At 43.5% G+C, this 16,003-nt stretch overlaps 1 protein-coding gene across 1 annotated transcript; it reads right to left on the reverse strand.

The window, feature by feature from the left end:
- Window positions 1-324: 324 nt before the first annotated feature.
- twsg1a (twisted gastrulation BMP signaling modulator 1a) lies at window positions 325-14,160 on the reverse strand. Its single transcript, XM_069158060.1, has 5 exons — window positions 14,030-14,160; window positions 13,067-13,228; window positions 5,498-5,597; window positions 1,311-1,571; window positions 325-625 (listed from the first exon to the last, which is right to left on the reverse strand). Exons 2-5 carry the CDS (start codon window positions 13,193-13,195, stop codon window positions 444-446), a joined length of 672 nt encoding a protein of 223 aa, XP_069014161.1. The 5' UTR covers window positions 13,196-13,228; window positions 14,030-14,160; the 3' UTR covers window positions 325-443.
- Between the last annotated feature and the right edge of the window lie 1,843 nt (window positions 14,161-16,003).

Below are 16,003 nucleotides of genomic sequence, written 5' to 3' on the forward strand. Positions count from 1 at the left end.
TGGGAAGAGAAACATTTAGCATTTCCCCCATGCTCTGCACTTTTTTTTTCTTTTTTGGGATCAGAAAATCATATAAAGAAGATGATATCATTAAAAAAAAAAAAAGAAGAGCCTTCTCTGTGAGACAAAGCAGTCCATGTCACCAAACCTTTCTTTATTTGGCATGAGACTGGGATTTAGTGGACCATAGTTGTAAAAATACATTATTCATATACACCTCTAGTAAAAACAAAAACAAAAACTATTGAAAACATATCTAAAAAATATACAGTGAAACAATACCAGCAGAATAAAAACACTTTGCGCGGGGGGGGGGGGGGGGGGGGGGGGGAAGGGGGGTATTTCTTTACAAGGTAACTGAGGAATGCTATAATACATAGCGGTCGTCGTTTCCTCTGCCCTCAGTCCTCCCAGACATTTGGTACCAACATGTGCCCCGCACTTCAGAAGAGACAGTTCATGCACTTCACAGCCTTGCTGCCGTAGTCTACGCACTCCGGCCCGATGCACTGGCAGCATGCGTTGTGAAACCAGCGGTACTTGGATCCTCCCATTGACTCACAGTATAGTTTACACTGACGGATGGACACGCAGTCGTCAAAGTAGACCACTGTGCACATGTTCTCTGAAATAAAAAATAGAAAAGGATGAAGTGAGTCACAGATCCAGCGAACGTGGTTTACAAAAACAAGTAATTACCTTTTAACCCTCGATGTTCCTACTTTTACTCGAGGGGTGAAATGAATTTGCTGCGACTAAGTACGACCATGTGTTTTGGTGAGCTTGATGAGTTAACTGCTCGGCTGTGTGGGAGCGCTCGTATTACTTTATAGCGAATAGCGCTGGCTTCGAGGGCGAGAGCCAAAACAGCCGCAGATGAAAATAAAAAAATAAAAAAAAATGGCAGCAGGACAACACTTTCAGCTCAGTTACGATTCCCTTAACTGGAGATCTTTTGGCAGCGCCGTCTCCCTGAAAATCTAACCCAACCCCAAACTGGTCCCACTTCAAGACTTTGTAGTCCTCTTCAGCTCTGGGTCGGGTCTGATTTTATTACCACGGGTCTTAGTGAGTGTGCATGAATGTAAATGAAAAATTTGACCGGATCTGACAGGACCATATGTAATGACACGGCATGCGAGCAAAACATGCCATTTCTCATGTCGTATTTCTCATTCAGAAACTTTACTGGTGATGTGGATTCGTAGCCTACAGCAGTTTCGTACATCATTAAATGATAAGACGGAGCACTTTTTTATTGATTCATGTCTATTTTGAAGCATTTGGTCCTGCATAAAGAACAGCATTACCTTGAGTGTCGTAGCTGGCGTGGATGCTGTTGCTCGGCACCGACACGTTCTGGGGCTGGTTGTCCAGCGACTCCAGGAAGGACACCAGGTTCTCGTGATGCGAGAGCTCCTCGGCGACGGGGAAGGACACGACCATCATGTTGATCGGCGCGTCGCCTTCAGTGAGGGCGCGAAACAGCGAGGGGATCGGACGGTGCAGCTCCTCCACGGTGCTCTTCGACGTGGCCGGAGAGTCGCTGTAGTTCTTCGGGTTACACATCCCTGACAACGAGAAGACGGGAGGGGGACATTAAAGGGTCAGTTCACGCAAATCATTTTGGAAAAAAAACCAACAAAAAAAACCACGTGTGGATGGATATTTTCCTCACTTTTGGTGGTTTTGTGTTTATTTGCTCTAGTTTTCAAAGTCATAGAGATTTCTGAAGCCACTCCAATACAATGGAGGTGAATGGAAATTACCTCACAGCATCAGCAGCGCTATTTCTAGAAACAATTTCCTTATTGATCTGGATAATCCACAGACATCACTGAGAACAGTTTTCATTCATTTATACCAAAGAAACAGTGGCCATAAATTCTGTGGCTGAACCAGAGTGATGTTGACACTGTATCTGTAGATATAAAATTACTTATATATAATTATATTAGACATTATTGGATTGTGTTGATGTTATTTCCATTAAAGTGAGTGCTGTAAATCAAGTTCAGATTGCCTCTATTAGATTTAGACCATGACCAAAAGATTTCTACAAACTACAAACCAAACTGTGTTGAATGTTTGAGTATCAGAAAGAAAAAAAAAAAGTCAGTTTCAGTTTACTCATTTTACTGTTCAGACATATTTTCTATAAATTTCCTGCACATCATGGTCTAAATGTTGTTTTCTGCATGCACAGTAAATATGGTGAAGAACACTCAATTTTACATTACTTTTATTCAAAGGTGTTTTACCGAAGAAGACATGACCATGGCAGCCACAAAGCTACCGAATCAGTAATCTCAGTGATGGATATCTTTAAATCTGGGTGGACAAAACCAAAACTATCTGCACATCTGCATTTATATTCTCCACTAAAGGTTTGATCTTCTTCAGTAATTTGGGTGAACAGACCTTCTAACCACGTTATCAAGACCCAGCTGGCAAACTGAAAATACACACGTTTAACAGTTAAATCGTTTCAACTCACAGGGGCCGTTTTGTGAAACCACACCACGGTCATAAGTGTCTCTTCTCAATTAAGGTCTTTTTAACGCTTCATTTAATTTCCACATACAGTAGTAATCACTCGTACAAAGTCCCCTTATCCTCAGATATGATCTTTCTAAACCTTTAAATGAGTCAAAGTGAATTATAGCTAATGAGTAAATCATTTAATGGGGAGCGGAGTTTGACAGAGGAATTGGATTACAAACCGATGCTAAAAGCAGAGCCAGAGCAGCTGTTTTAGATAAAACGTACACATGGGTCCTCCCTCTGTGTCCTCCTCCCTCCTCCTCCTCCTCCTCCTCCTACTCCCTTCCTCCTAAAACACAAACTGTCCTCTCCCCACCGCTCCTCTGCTGGGCCGCTCTTCAAAGTAGTCGGCGTTTGGCACAGATAACATGTTTACAGTGGAAACTTGCTTAAAGTGGACATAAGGCAAGGAGCAAAAAATAAAAACAGAAATGAGGGATATCTACTCGCTCAAAAGCTACAAGTTCTCCTCGGTGTTTTGTTAAAGGGCCGTCCAGGAGGAAAACAGCGCCGTAACATCTGTGCAGCAGCAGCAGCAACAGCAGCAGCAGCGAGTTCAGTGCTCAGTGTCAGATTCTTAAATTTGTGTTCCACATGAAAGGGCTTTAATAAAGTGTCCTTGTCAGCACGTGCAGCAATATCTGTCTGTCAGAACTGATCTGAGAGCTTACTGCTTTGCAGGGGCAGGACCAGAGGGGGCAGGGACCGAACCTGGTGACCCCTTCTTCCTGCGTCAGAGACGGTGATCGGTATCATCGACACATTACTAGCGATTTTCTTGTTGCAAATTCAATCAAATGACTACAAAAAAAAAAAAAAAAAAAAAAAAAAAAAAGGATGCGCACAACTGCTACAAATAGATGCAAAACAACTAAAAAGAAAAGTGAAATGACTACAGATGCAAAACGACGACATCAAGGAGACACGAAAGATGCAAAAAATGCACTCGCACACAAAAAAAAAGTGACTAAAAAGAGGGAACGCGACAAAAGCTGAAAAGGCTAAAGAGATACAACACAACCACATACACAAAATGAGACACCAAAAGGAAACGACCGAGGAGACACAAGAAACACCCAAAACAACCACAAAGACAGAAAAAAAACCCGGCGAAACGAAAAAGAGATGTAAAACAAACGTAAAGAACAAATATACGGCTAATGAGGAATACAAAATGACCACAAAGAGGAAAAGAGACAACTAAGGACACACAAAACACTTAAAAAAGCTACAGAGACAACAAGACTCAAAACGAGACATTAAACAAGATGCAAAAGCAACTAAAAGAAATGTGAAGTTACTTTAGGTAGAATAACCCCAAGGACACAGAAAATAACATGCAAAATGAGTAAAAAAAAAGAAAAAAAAGAAAAAGAAGAGATGTAACACGACCACAAAGATCATTAAACGGGACTCAAAACAAGATGTTAAACGCCAAAAAAGGAATGCAAAATGACCACAAAGAGACAACCGAGGATTAAAAACGAAAACAAGATGTAAAGGCAACTAAAAGAAATGAAAAACAGCTGAAAGACATGTGAAGTTACTACTGACAGAAAATAAACAAAAGACAAAGTTACGGACACAAAATGAGACGCAAAAGCAAAACGTAAAACGACTAGAAAGAAAGACAAAAGGACCACAGACACCAAGATGAGACGTAGATTGGCCACAGGAAGACGCAGTACGACTACGAAGGGGCGTGTTGCTTGTGGTCGTTTGCTCGTCTCTATCAGTCTTGGCGTTTTGCTCCCACGAGGCCGAGGCGGGACGCCTTCTCGTGCCTGCGTCCAGGTCTTAAACTATTTTTTTTTGTGTTTAAAAAAAAAAAAAAAAAAAAAAAAATCTGCCTCCATCCTTTGAAAACTCCTTCTAACCTCCAGCTGGTTACAGATGAAGAAGCCTTGATTGACCACCTCAGCGTTTCCTCGTTTCATAAATCCGGTTGTTCTGGGTCTCCCTCGGACTTGCGCACGCACGCGCACACACACACACACACACACACACACACACACACACACACACACACACACACACACACACACACACACCTCGGCAAGAGGCTGAAAGTCAAAGTTCATTTGAGCAGCTTGACCTTTCTGTCCCCTCTTTCTTCCGGCCTCTTCCTCCTTTCATCCTCTGGAGCACTTCGATCCTCCCTCTCCGTGTGTGGAGGCGCTGCGTGTTGGTGACGGTGTTCCTTTAATTTCCTCTCTGACTCGGCTTTAACGCCGAGTCAGAGACGCGTCCGACGTCTGGCTTCGCTCACCTCACACTCATCTCGTATCGCGGCAGCAACGCTCAGAAGGAACCAGAGCTTTTTAAACCCGTGTGCTGCTCTGCTGTCAAGTGCATTACGGCCTCAATCTCATGTTTCACAGGCTTTTTACTAGGGGAAAGTGCTCGGCGGGGGGGAGGGCAACTGAGAGACTAACAACACTTAAACACAACTGAGTGTATGGATACAGATTAGTGTACCGGAATTATTTGAACTATGTCACAATCAGAATACGATCAATTACAGGAAGTATTATAGTTAAATAGAAAAACTCCAGCAGCAGCACTAGATGAAGAAGTCCGAACTGAACTGGACTGCAGATGAAAATTAACATCATGGCAACTCTGGTAAAATACATCAACATTTATGTTTAATTTTGTTCATGGTCCCCAACAAACAAAATTTGTGGCAAACATTAACATGAAATTCAACACCAACAGTCCAGTACAAATGTGCCGTATTTGCATGCATCTTTGCTGACACTAATGTCCTCTCCAGATGTTCAGATCCACAGTCATCGCCAGCCCTGCCGCTGTCAGAACCGGCTCAGTGCGTAAATCCACTCGGACAGAAAGCGTGGGCTGAACGGCAAAGTTTTCCGAGTTCAAAATAATGCTGACAAACATGCTGTCAGCTCTGAAATATGTTGCTAATAAATGAGTCCCCGGCACTCACCCACGCAGTCGCAGCACTCTTCCCAAAGATTCCCCAGACACAGCATGCACTCTTTACAGCAGGAACAGTTCCCATCAGACGGACGACACTGGCACAGCTCCTGCGGGAAACACACACAAACACGAATCAGCAAAACAGAACGGCATGAAAGAAAAAAAAAAAAAAAAAAAAAAAAAACGCCTGCAAGCGGAGGACATCCAGTACAGATCATCTGCAACAACCCTCAAAAGTTAATGCTGCCAGGTAGCCTGAACATTTTGTTTTTACTTTATCAATATTTTAATTGATGATTAAAAACAAAGAGACACGGGCAGCGATTCAGAAGGAGCAGATGTAGGACGTGTTACATGTCAACTTGATGCCTTCGTGGTATATTTGAGCATTTCTGGGCCCCTAAAGAAGTCATTTTGTGCTCTGTTGATGTTGGCGTTAAAGGCCCGTATTATATGAATTCAGATTTCTGTTTGTTTTCCGATTCCAGGCAGGTCCTCTGGGCTTTATGAAGAACGCGAACAGTATGAAAATGCTCAGTCCACAGAGAAATGCACACGGCTCGTTTTCAGAAACTGTGATGTTTAGACGAGTTGTTTGGACCTTTGTAAGTTTGTGATGTCACAAACTCATGCTCGTGTCGTACGTCCCCTCTTAGCATGGCTGCCTGTCCAACCTTTTATATGGAAGAAAACGCTGAGAGGTCATTCTGTCGCAGAACAAGTCAGGAACAGGACTAAAGAAAACCTGCGATTTGCCTGCGCGTGCGTCACTCAGAAAAAGAGTCAGCCTAAAGATTTTAAAACATCATGAAGTATCAATACGATTAACGGTTTTAAATATCTGTTAAAAGATTGCAGTTAGACAAGAAGGTGAAGAGAAGCTGCATCATTTCCCCAAAAATTCAAAACAGTATTCTTGAATTTATACTAATATAGGTTAATTAGTCACATTTTCACGATTCAGTGGCTCAACCCTGCAAATCTAAATGAATATAATTTTTAGAGCACGAGAGCATGCTTCATCGTGCATTCAAATTAAACTTAAAAGGTCGAGGTCTGACAGGTGCAGTAGTAAATAACACGGCGGTCGGACGAAAACGTGAAGACGGGCTGTCTGAACACGAGGCGTACCATTACATCATCAACAGAAAGAGCAACAGCAGGTTTGCTTCCAGTACAGTAACCATTACGGGACACAGGCCATCGCAAGACCGAGCGACCGGTGGCATCTATCGAAGAATGTGAGACGTCCGCGGACACGGCGATGACGCGGAGAAAAAGAAAAAAGAAACGGCATTTCCATTCACGAACAGAGCAGCAACAGTAATGCCATTATTCTGTTTGTTTTTAATTCCCTTCGCAGCCGTGCACGTGTCACGTAACCGTCACAGCATCCAGATCAGGTTCTTCAATGGTGAAACTCAGGAGATGAAAGGTCGGACTGAGTCACACTTTTCAAACTTTTTTTTTTTTTTTACAAATGTAAAACCTGTGTGGATCAAAATGTATAATAATAAGAGAAAAATTTGACTTCGCTTGCAGTCGTATTCATCGTAATAGTTTTACAGATGTCTCTTTCATAATGGTGGTCTACGGGGAAAAATGCATTTTGGACAGCAGGGCATTTTTTTCTTTTTTTTTTCTTGTTGCAATACCACGTGTGGCCACTGGGACAAAGTGGCAGCACAGTATCCAGCTCTCTTTATACATCCATGGACTCTTCGGGTCAGGCTAACTGCACTCTGGAGGAGTCTCATGAGACGGCGCGTTATCAAAGCCAAAAGCAAGAGTTTCCAAAGACAGGATTTTCCCATAAATCATGTTATAAATTTTGTCTTCAAGGTAGATTAAATCAGAAATTTGCTGCCTGCAGCGGCCATTTTGCTCTCTGTATTAAGCATCTCCATCTGGGGATAATTGTCCACTGTATAAAGAAGAAAAAAAAAAAAACACAAAACTCCAAATCCTGAACAACGCCAGGTGCACGGCTGTGAAGGGAATTAAAAACAAACAGAATAATGGCATTACTGTTTCAGCAATAAATCATCATCAGCATAACAATGGCTTAAAGCTGAAACACGTTCATTTTTTTGCCCACAATAAATTCAAATTTATGGATCAGAGAGTGCTGGTATTCTGTTTGTTTTTGATACTTGCTCACTGACCTCATCACTTTGCATATTCATCTGCGCACACTAGTTACATAAAACTTTTTTTGCACCTAAAGCTGCTGTTTCATGGGCTTTTCGTTTCTCCGAATCTCTGCAAAAGAAGCTGCAGGCGGCAAAGAGCCACAAAAGACACATAAACTGTGAAATGTGCCAAGTTGAAATAAAACAGAAGTATCCTTTAAAGTCTGAAGTACAGCATTTAGGGACTCGGAGCAGTCCATTCAAGGTCAAGTCCTCATTTCGGCGACTAAAGTCAGACTCAGATGTCTGCAGCTGTTGCAGTTAGTAGAGGACACGAAACACATACAAACATCAGCTGTGTAAATAAAAGAAGAAATATAATGTTATTATGAAACTTTTCGATAAAAGGACAGTCTATAGTAGTGTCCTAAACATGATAATATAAGATTTTAAGGGAATTTTCTCACTATTTTGCAGTTATAAATGAATCAGGTTCAGTGGGTTTGTTTGTGTGCTGCTTGCTGGAAAAAGAAAAAGAAAAAAAAAACAAAAAACCTCTTGCTAAATTTCTCATGTTGCTTTTTATAGAAGGAAAGTAATATTATTACAAGAGCTTCTGCAAACATCCCAAAAACATAAAACCGCCGCTGATCCCATAACTCTCGTACGAACACATAAAAACACCAGCGTCCCTGCGTGCTTCGCCGCGACGACGACGACGGCGAAGAAGAAGAAGAAGAAGAAGAAGAACAAAACTAAAAGAGAAGCGCGGGGGTGGGATTTGAAAAGTGGGTGAGACGGCTGCCAGAGGAGCTCCTCTTCCTCCCCTCTGCTCCCTCCTGACACAGAACAGGGAGCACATTCCTCCACATCAAGGTCACCGCGACGGGTGGAGGGGTGGAGAAAACACCTGGAGAACAGAACATGGCTGCTGCTCCCCCCATAACAACACACAAAAACCCCACCTCCACCCCCCTCCACCCCACCTCCCCTCATCCTTCCTCGACTCCCTTCCTCTCTTGGTTTTTCCTCTTGTTTGTTCGCTCTTTCCCTTTTCTTTACTTCTCTCTTTCTTTCTTTCTTTCTTTCTTTCTTTCTTTCAATCTCCGCCCTGCCTCTCCTTCACATGTATTATCTCCTCCACGTAAACAGTCCCGGCAGTGATAAAAGACTCTCCAATGACTCACCAGTGAGGGATTGCAAAACCACACACAGTTCACTTAATCACCAGCCTCTCAACCCCCCCCCCCCAAACCTCTGATCCAGACCTGATCCCAGGAGTAATTATGACTCTCAAAAAGGTGGAATTATAAAAAATAAAAAATAAATAAAAAATAAAAATAAACAGCTGCTCGAGGGAAAAAAAAAACCAAACAAAAAAAAAAACATGCGGCTCATATTTCACATTAAAACATTTTTTTGGTAAATAGAAGAGTAGCTGGAGTCAGGAGGGAGTTTTCCCGAGGCTAACATTAGGAGTGGGAGGAAGCAGGAGGAAACAACTAACTGTTAGTGTAGCTGCATCACTTTTCCTTTAAAGGAATATCGGACCAGCCTGGTACCACTAGACTCGTATCCAACGCGTAAATATATGGGTTTAGTCCATAGACCGTATATAAAAGTGGACGTAGCTTGTCGGTCTGAAAAATGAGGCCAACGCAGAAGTCCCTTCGGCTGCAATACCACCGAGTGCCACTAGAGGTCGGCTCCAAAAAGCCTCCAGCTCCATAGACTCCCATTCAACTTGTCTCGTGAAATACGAAGTCAATAAATTTTTTTCCACGAGTTATTTCGCTGTTGTTAGCTAAAGTTGCTCCTTCGTATCAGTTTTCTGGCGGTCCATCTGAAAATAATCCCGTCATTAATTAGAAAACAAGCCTTAAAAAGTCTTGTTTTTGGAGGCGTGTCTTTTTGATTGACAGGCCAGTGGTGCAGTCAGGTTACGGCTATTTGTGGGGCGGGACTTTAACTGGCGACACCCTGAGCCAGATTTCATATCAATTTAACTAAATAAATTCAATAAAACGACACTCACTTCATTAAAAACAGTAGAAAGACAAAAAGGAACAAGTGTCTGAGCTTCAAAAGAACTATCGCAGCCCCCAAAAAAAAGAAAATCTTTGGTTCTCGCTCAGTAAATCGGAGGATTTTCTGATTTTCTTTACTTCGTACGACACTAAATTCAGTCTTTGGTTTTGCGGCTGCGTGTCGGGACAAAGTAAGCAGTTAGAAAACATCACTGCGTGTTGTGGAAACTTGCTCTCTTCCTTCTCTCTGGCGTTTTCCAGGATAAAGAATTGGGAAACTAACGAACAGACCAAGCGGCAGTTGCAACCTGACAAACAGCAATTTCCTCACGGAGATGGATGAAGTTATCTGCGCGACTTAAGAGAGCTCTTATTAGGCTTCCCTCGCTCTCCGGCGGTAACCGCGGTGATCAGTCAAGAGCTCAGCTGCAGCGAGACAAAAGGACTCTGGAGGGGAAAGTGAACATGCGCTGCCTCGTCCTCGCGTTCGCTTTGAAATCTGCTGCCCCGCCCTGCTGAACGGAGCTGGATCTCTGCACACTCCTCAGCCTCCCAAACTGTATATTTCCCACAACCAACCCCCCCCCCGCCCCCCCACAGACACACACACACACACACACACACACACACACACACACACACACACACACACACCTCCTCCTGACCTTCCCCTCCCTCCCCTCCCTCCCTCCTCATGTTCTCCCACCCTCAGGGGTTTTAGGGAATTCAGGCAAATGACTTGGGATGGCAGCAGAGCGTAAAAGCGAGCGTCTCGACGGCAGATCCCACTAATCACAAGCAACACGGAGGGTCTGCAGAGGGGGCGAGAGGCGGAAAAGTTTCCCCTTCACGGCACACGCACCATCGCTTCTCGCTCTCTTGACAGCTAGCGAGTCGGTGTCGGCGGGGTCGCGGAAGCCCCAGAGCCGGTCGTCCCCGAGCCGTGACTCATCGGGCGAAAAGTAAACCACCTGGAAGCGAAGCAAGAACACGCAGCGACACGAACGGTCCGAAGGAACCGAAGCAAGGAAAAGGAGCACGAGCCGGTGGTTCGGTAGCAAAAGAGTTTCACCCAAGAAGACACGGGCGATAATCTGTTTTAAAAAAAAAATTATTTAAAAAAAAAAAAAAAAAAAGGATCATGACAGATTTGATTACCTGTGAAGATTTTTGGGGAATTTTTATTTTTCGGAACCATTTTGGTTCAGAACAAACAGACTGCAAATGTAAGAGGACGGGGGAAAAAACAAGGTTATCTGCACTGCTGGAAAACAACTAAATCAACTTTATATGATTTTGATCATCCATTAAAAAAAAAATCAAGTATTTTGTCAAAAAAGAAAAAGGTTACAACTATCCAAATGTGAAAATCTGCCAACTTTCTCGGTTTTACATCATAAAATTCAATAATTTAAGAAACTTAAGCCGTCACCTTTGACTTCGCTAATTTTAAGACATGTTTGTCAACTAAAAGATTACTTGACGTATGGAATAATAATGAAAACGATCGATCGTCAATTCCAGCCCAATTTTCAGCAACAGGTGCCGCACAAAACCAGGTGCATTGTGGGACAGTCAACTTACAAAGACTGAAGTGGCCTCAAAAAAAAAAGGAACAGATGCTAAAATCCCTTAAAAATCACATTATTGCTTCTCTAAAGTTGCACAGTCAATATATTTATTGATTATTGATCAGCAGTTTCTGGACCTTTGGTGTGTTTTTGATGGTCGCAGCTTTAAGAGTGTTTATGTGCTGTTGAGCTGCTGCTGCAGGGACATGAAGACACTTCACCGGGGACCCTCAACCCCTCAGGTCCCGGATTCACTGGGGGGGGCCAATTTTGTTTTTATTTTTTCTGGGGTCATTATTTTAATAAAAGAAACTTGAACCACCGATCTAAGGTGGGTCCTTCTGTATTAGCTTATTTTGCGCCCCTGTGCTTCCATGTTTCATATCCCTACATAAAGCACTGTACAAACCAGATTACCACAGCAGGGGGCCCAGCAACAAATCTTTGCCTATAGGGGCCTCAGTTCAGGTTAACCAGGCCAACAAAAATTTGGAAGCAGGACATACCGGAAAGATTAGTTTTCTTGCTGATCTTGGGGGGGGGGGGGTCTTTTGGCACAGAAATGTCCTAAATCTATTCACAGCTCTGGTTGGACACTAGACAGGGACTTTTAAAAGATGCCAAAATACCAAAAACGAAATCAAAACAACGATTAATCTGTCCGTTGGATTTGAACAAGCTTTAATCTTCATACAAAGCTTCAAACCTCCGTGTGCCGGGAATCCAGCTACCTGCCAAACATACCTGCAGCTCACTCTCACACCGACTGAGGTCAAACAGGTGAAATAGCCACTGAGGTTAATGACAGTACTTTGAAGACGTTAATGGGAGAGGCAGGGCCACTAAACACACAGCGCTCACCCCACAGGACGGAGGACGAGCGGCGGCGGCCGCTCAAAACAAACCTGACAGGTGGCTGAAAGACGGGCCAACACTTCATTTATTTTCCCACCCCCTCAAAAAAACAACAACAAGTATGCGTGAGAGAATCTGTGCGAGCCGGTGGGTCGCTCCCCTCATCCCGACACCACCGGCTTCGGATGAGAGGGGAAAGAGTGACACGCAGGAAGTGATGTTAGAAAGTCAACACGAGTCAAAAGTCAGAGACTGAAGAGAAATTTAAAAAGAAAAAAAAAAAAAAACTCTCATAAATCAAGCAGAAGGGTTCGCTTTAAATCTGACTACCAGTCGGGTGAAGGTCAGAGAAATTCACATCGCTGCTCTCCAGAAAAACAAACCGTCCTTCCAGACTTTTCCTGGCTTATCGGAGGAATGCATCTGCATTCTTCACAACAGTTTCCATCTTTGTTCTCAGGTCCAAAATCTCCATCTCGTCCGGGCAGATTCGAGCTCGACTCTTTGGCTCTCCGCCGGGAGAATCGTGTTCTTATGAGAAGCGGCACAGTTTTGCACGGAGAAAAGAAACGGCAGCTGAAACATATTTGTTTTCCCCCCTCAGCGAATTCAGCAGTCTGAAGAACGCTACTGTGGAGTTCTGCTGGTTTTATGCAAATTTTTAAAGAGCGATAAAAACGAGATCAGACAGCTGACGGTCGAGTCATAATTTGCATTCTTGTCGAGAGAATCAAGAGCATCTGTTCACGCAAAGCAGCTGAAACGCGGGACGATGGAAAAAGCCTGAAATGAGCTGCAGCTTCATAGAGAACACGGTGACGTTCAGGAGTTTTTAAGCGCATCGGTTCACCTGAGATTAACGACACCGGCCGCCAACACCCGGCGCGCCCACGCTCGACGTCCGAGGCGTGGAAACTGAACTCTGACGTCGTGGTAAGTGAACTAGTCGTCTTTGGGTCGAGTTCGCTGTGAAAACCCGGAAGCCCCTCACCTGGATGAGACACTTGCTGACGTCGCTGGCGCACAGGGCCTTGTTGCAGCCGGAGGTCAGGGACAGTCCTGAGAGGAGGAAGAGGAGCGCGGCGGCGGCGGGGAGGAGGATCAGCTGACCGGGCCTCATCCTGACGGCTCACCAGCACGGCACCGGAAACACCTGCGGTCAACAGCAAAAACCACGCGAGACAAGAGAAATAAACACAAACACTGAAACAACACCCACAAAGTAAACAGAAGTTGGTGCAAAACAGATTTAAAAAAAAAAAAAAAAGAAAAAAAAAAAAGTATCCATTAGAAACTTCTCACCAATTTGAGATTTTAAACTTCACAAATACACTTTATACGTGGGCTTTTTACAGTGCAGGATATTTTGTCTGATAACTTTTAAGTGCTAAAACGCAAGAGGCTAAAAACATTAGCAGCAAACTCGCAGTAAATAGGAGAGAAGTCTGTCCTTTATCACGCAAGAGCGATCACGAACTTTAACACGCGAACGTCACATCGCTGAAAGGCCTTCGTCACCTTTCATTCAAAGCCTGCACTGCTTACTTTACAGTGGAATAACAATGCACACACATCTGGCAACATCAGCTCCCTTTTTCTTTTTTTTTTTTTAACCCCTCCATGTGTTTGTGCGCTCACACACACACACACACACACACACAAACACTCCGCGATCTTCCTGCTCTGCCTTTTTTTTTTTTTTTTTTTTTTACACCTCAACACTTGCTTGCACATTGTTCCTTTTCACATGACGGGGAGAAAACATGTGAGGAACGTTAGCTTCCCCGCAGTCCTCAACGCGTTTCTTCACCTCCTGTCTTTCTTTCTTTCTTTCTTTCTTTTTTTTTTTTTTTTTTCTTTACCCCAAAAAGTTTGTCTCATTCGCACGTAGCCACGCAGAGAGTCGAGAGCAGAAACGGCGAGAAAGTAAAGTTGTTCGCGGGTTTAGACTTACCACGGCTCAGTTAACAAACTCGCAGGTTTTCGTTTTTTTTTTGAAGGGGACGGCGGCTGTTTTTTTCTTTGAACTTCTCCAGGATGGTGTTCTGCCGCCGCTCAAGTGTCCACTGTGTCCAGAGGGCGTCAGTCTCTCCGCAGCACAAAGCGACAGGCGGTCGGGCGCCTTAAAGGCACACGCTCCCATTTTCTCTCCCGACGTCGGTGGAGGAAAACACCGGGCCTCGGGTCACGCACACACGCACACACGCACACCGGGCCGAGTGTCCTCGAAGTACAGGACAGGAATGATTTACCTCACCGCAATCATAAAACAACCGAGATTTGGAGCTCTGTGCGTAAAAGTGTTGCGCGTAAAAATCGGCGCCGTTTATCTTCGAACTCCAGGTGGACAAACCAGGTGGGCTCCTGTTTGCCCTCTCGTACGCGAGCACGTCTTTCTTTTGAAGCCACCCCCCCATTAAAAAAAAAAGCCCTTTGTCTCCCCTCTTATCAGCGACCTTGTGACTGCGCTCATCAGGTTCTAAAGGGCGAATCGGAAGCTGCGGAGCTGCTCGGACTCCCCGCTGGGACGCGGCCCCCGTCCTCGTTTGTGGCCGCAACAGAAAGGGTCTGATGGGCCACTTAACTCCGCAGATGTTTACATATGTGGTTTTGTAGAAACGTCACCAAAGCCTCAACAGACCTCACTTCCAGCCTTTCAGACAGGAAGGTGGGGGTGGGGTTGGTGGGGGCAAACGCGTTTAAATTTCAATCAGATTTAGGAAAAGTGACAAAGGACATGTAATTGCTTTGTTATTTCACACTGATAAAGATGAATGTCAAACCTAAAACACGGGGAAATACATTCCATTTAAAAGAGCGGATTAGTTCTGCCTGATTGTGTGACCTGAAATGAGCTGTTTCAAGAATAAATTAACTTTTGCCAGTCAGATTTTCGGTAGTTTTGGTTGAAACTGTTTCCACCTTTATGATCATTTTGGACACCCTGAAACGCGTTATTAAGACTTGTGTTGATGTCAATGTCTGGAGAGTGAAATGACAAATAAAGCCCCTTCATGATTTCCGTTGAGGCCCAAAAAAACAAAGAACTACAAAATAAAAGCTTAATAAGTAAAGTTGTATCAGCCCCTGAAACTGTTTAACCTCCACGAATGTCCTGCAACGTACAATACGTACTCTATAAATCAATGATGAGCAGTTTGTCATTGATAACGTTGGAGGTATTATATTTTTTTCGTAAAAATGGCACAAAAAAAAATCCCCCAAAAACTGCTCCATCAAAAGTTAAAGTCACGTATTCAAAGTTTTATTAAAGTATGAAGACTACAGTGTAACATGGCAGGCAGATGATCTTCATCACACTCTATTTGTATTTGGAATAATATTACTGAAGCAAGAGAGGGGAGCTTTATAACGATGTTTAAAGTTCCAGTCCACTCAAAAATGTGTTTTGCTTCTTGTTACTTCATTCCCATATTTGAGCAATGACGAGGTCAGAGAAGCGAGGAAGACTGTTCACCTTCATCTGCTGGAGGAGGAAAGTTTCTCTCCGACGTCATCGGCAATCTAAGATGTTGAATTTTTCGGACATAAATAGTTCCGACGCTTTGAAATAAAATAAAATGTTCTCGTATTCTGGAAAGTTTAATAAGGGATGATGGGAAATGAAAAATGTCTGGTTTTATAGTAGTTTGGTTGAAAAGGATCAAAGGATGAAAAACAACTATTAAAGGCCTTTTAGTTTTAAATTTGCATTGCTGACTTGTTTTTTTTTTTGGATATCTAGCAGTTAGACCGACTTATTTTACAGTAGCAGCAGAAAACCTTTAGTTTCTGATTAAAACTTTTTTTTTTTTTTTTTTTTTAATGGTGTCAGCATCATAAAAGACAAGACAAGACCAAATCATCAACAGTTCGCCAGCACACAGCAGACTGGAGGTGCAGCACTGCCTACAGCGACATCTACTGG

The sequence above is a fragment of the Embiotoca jacksoni genome, unplaced genomic scaffold, assembly GCF_022577435.1.
Source record: "Embiotoca jacksoni isolate LCO1_2020_lvr unplaced genomic scaffold, fEmbJac1.0.p SCAF_22, whole genome shotgun sequence".
Taxonomy (NCBI): domain Eukaryota; kingdom Metazoa; phylum Chordata; class Actinopteri; family Embiotocidae; genus Embiotoca; species Embiotoca jacksoni.

Excerpts from the sequence above, each read along its gene's own strand:
- twsg1a (XM_069158060.1), bottom strand. The coding sequence starts at position 13,195 with ATGAGGCCCGGTCAGCTGATCCTCCTCCCCGCCGCCGCCGCGCTCCTC. Across the intron at positions 1,572-5,497 it reads AGAGTGCTGCGACTGCGTGG|GGATGTGTAACCCGAAGAAC; the intron begins GTGAGTGCCGGG and ends TCTCGTTGTCAG. Across the intron at positions 626-1,310 it reads CGCCAGCTACGACACTCAAG|AGAACATGTGCACAGTGGTC; the intron begins GTAATGCTGTTC and ends TTTTTATTTCAG.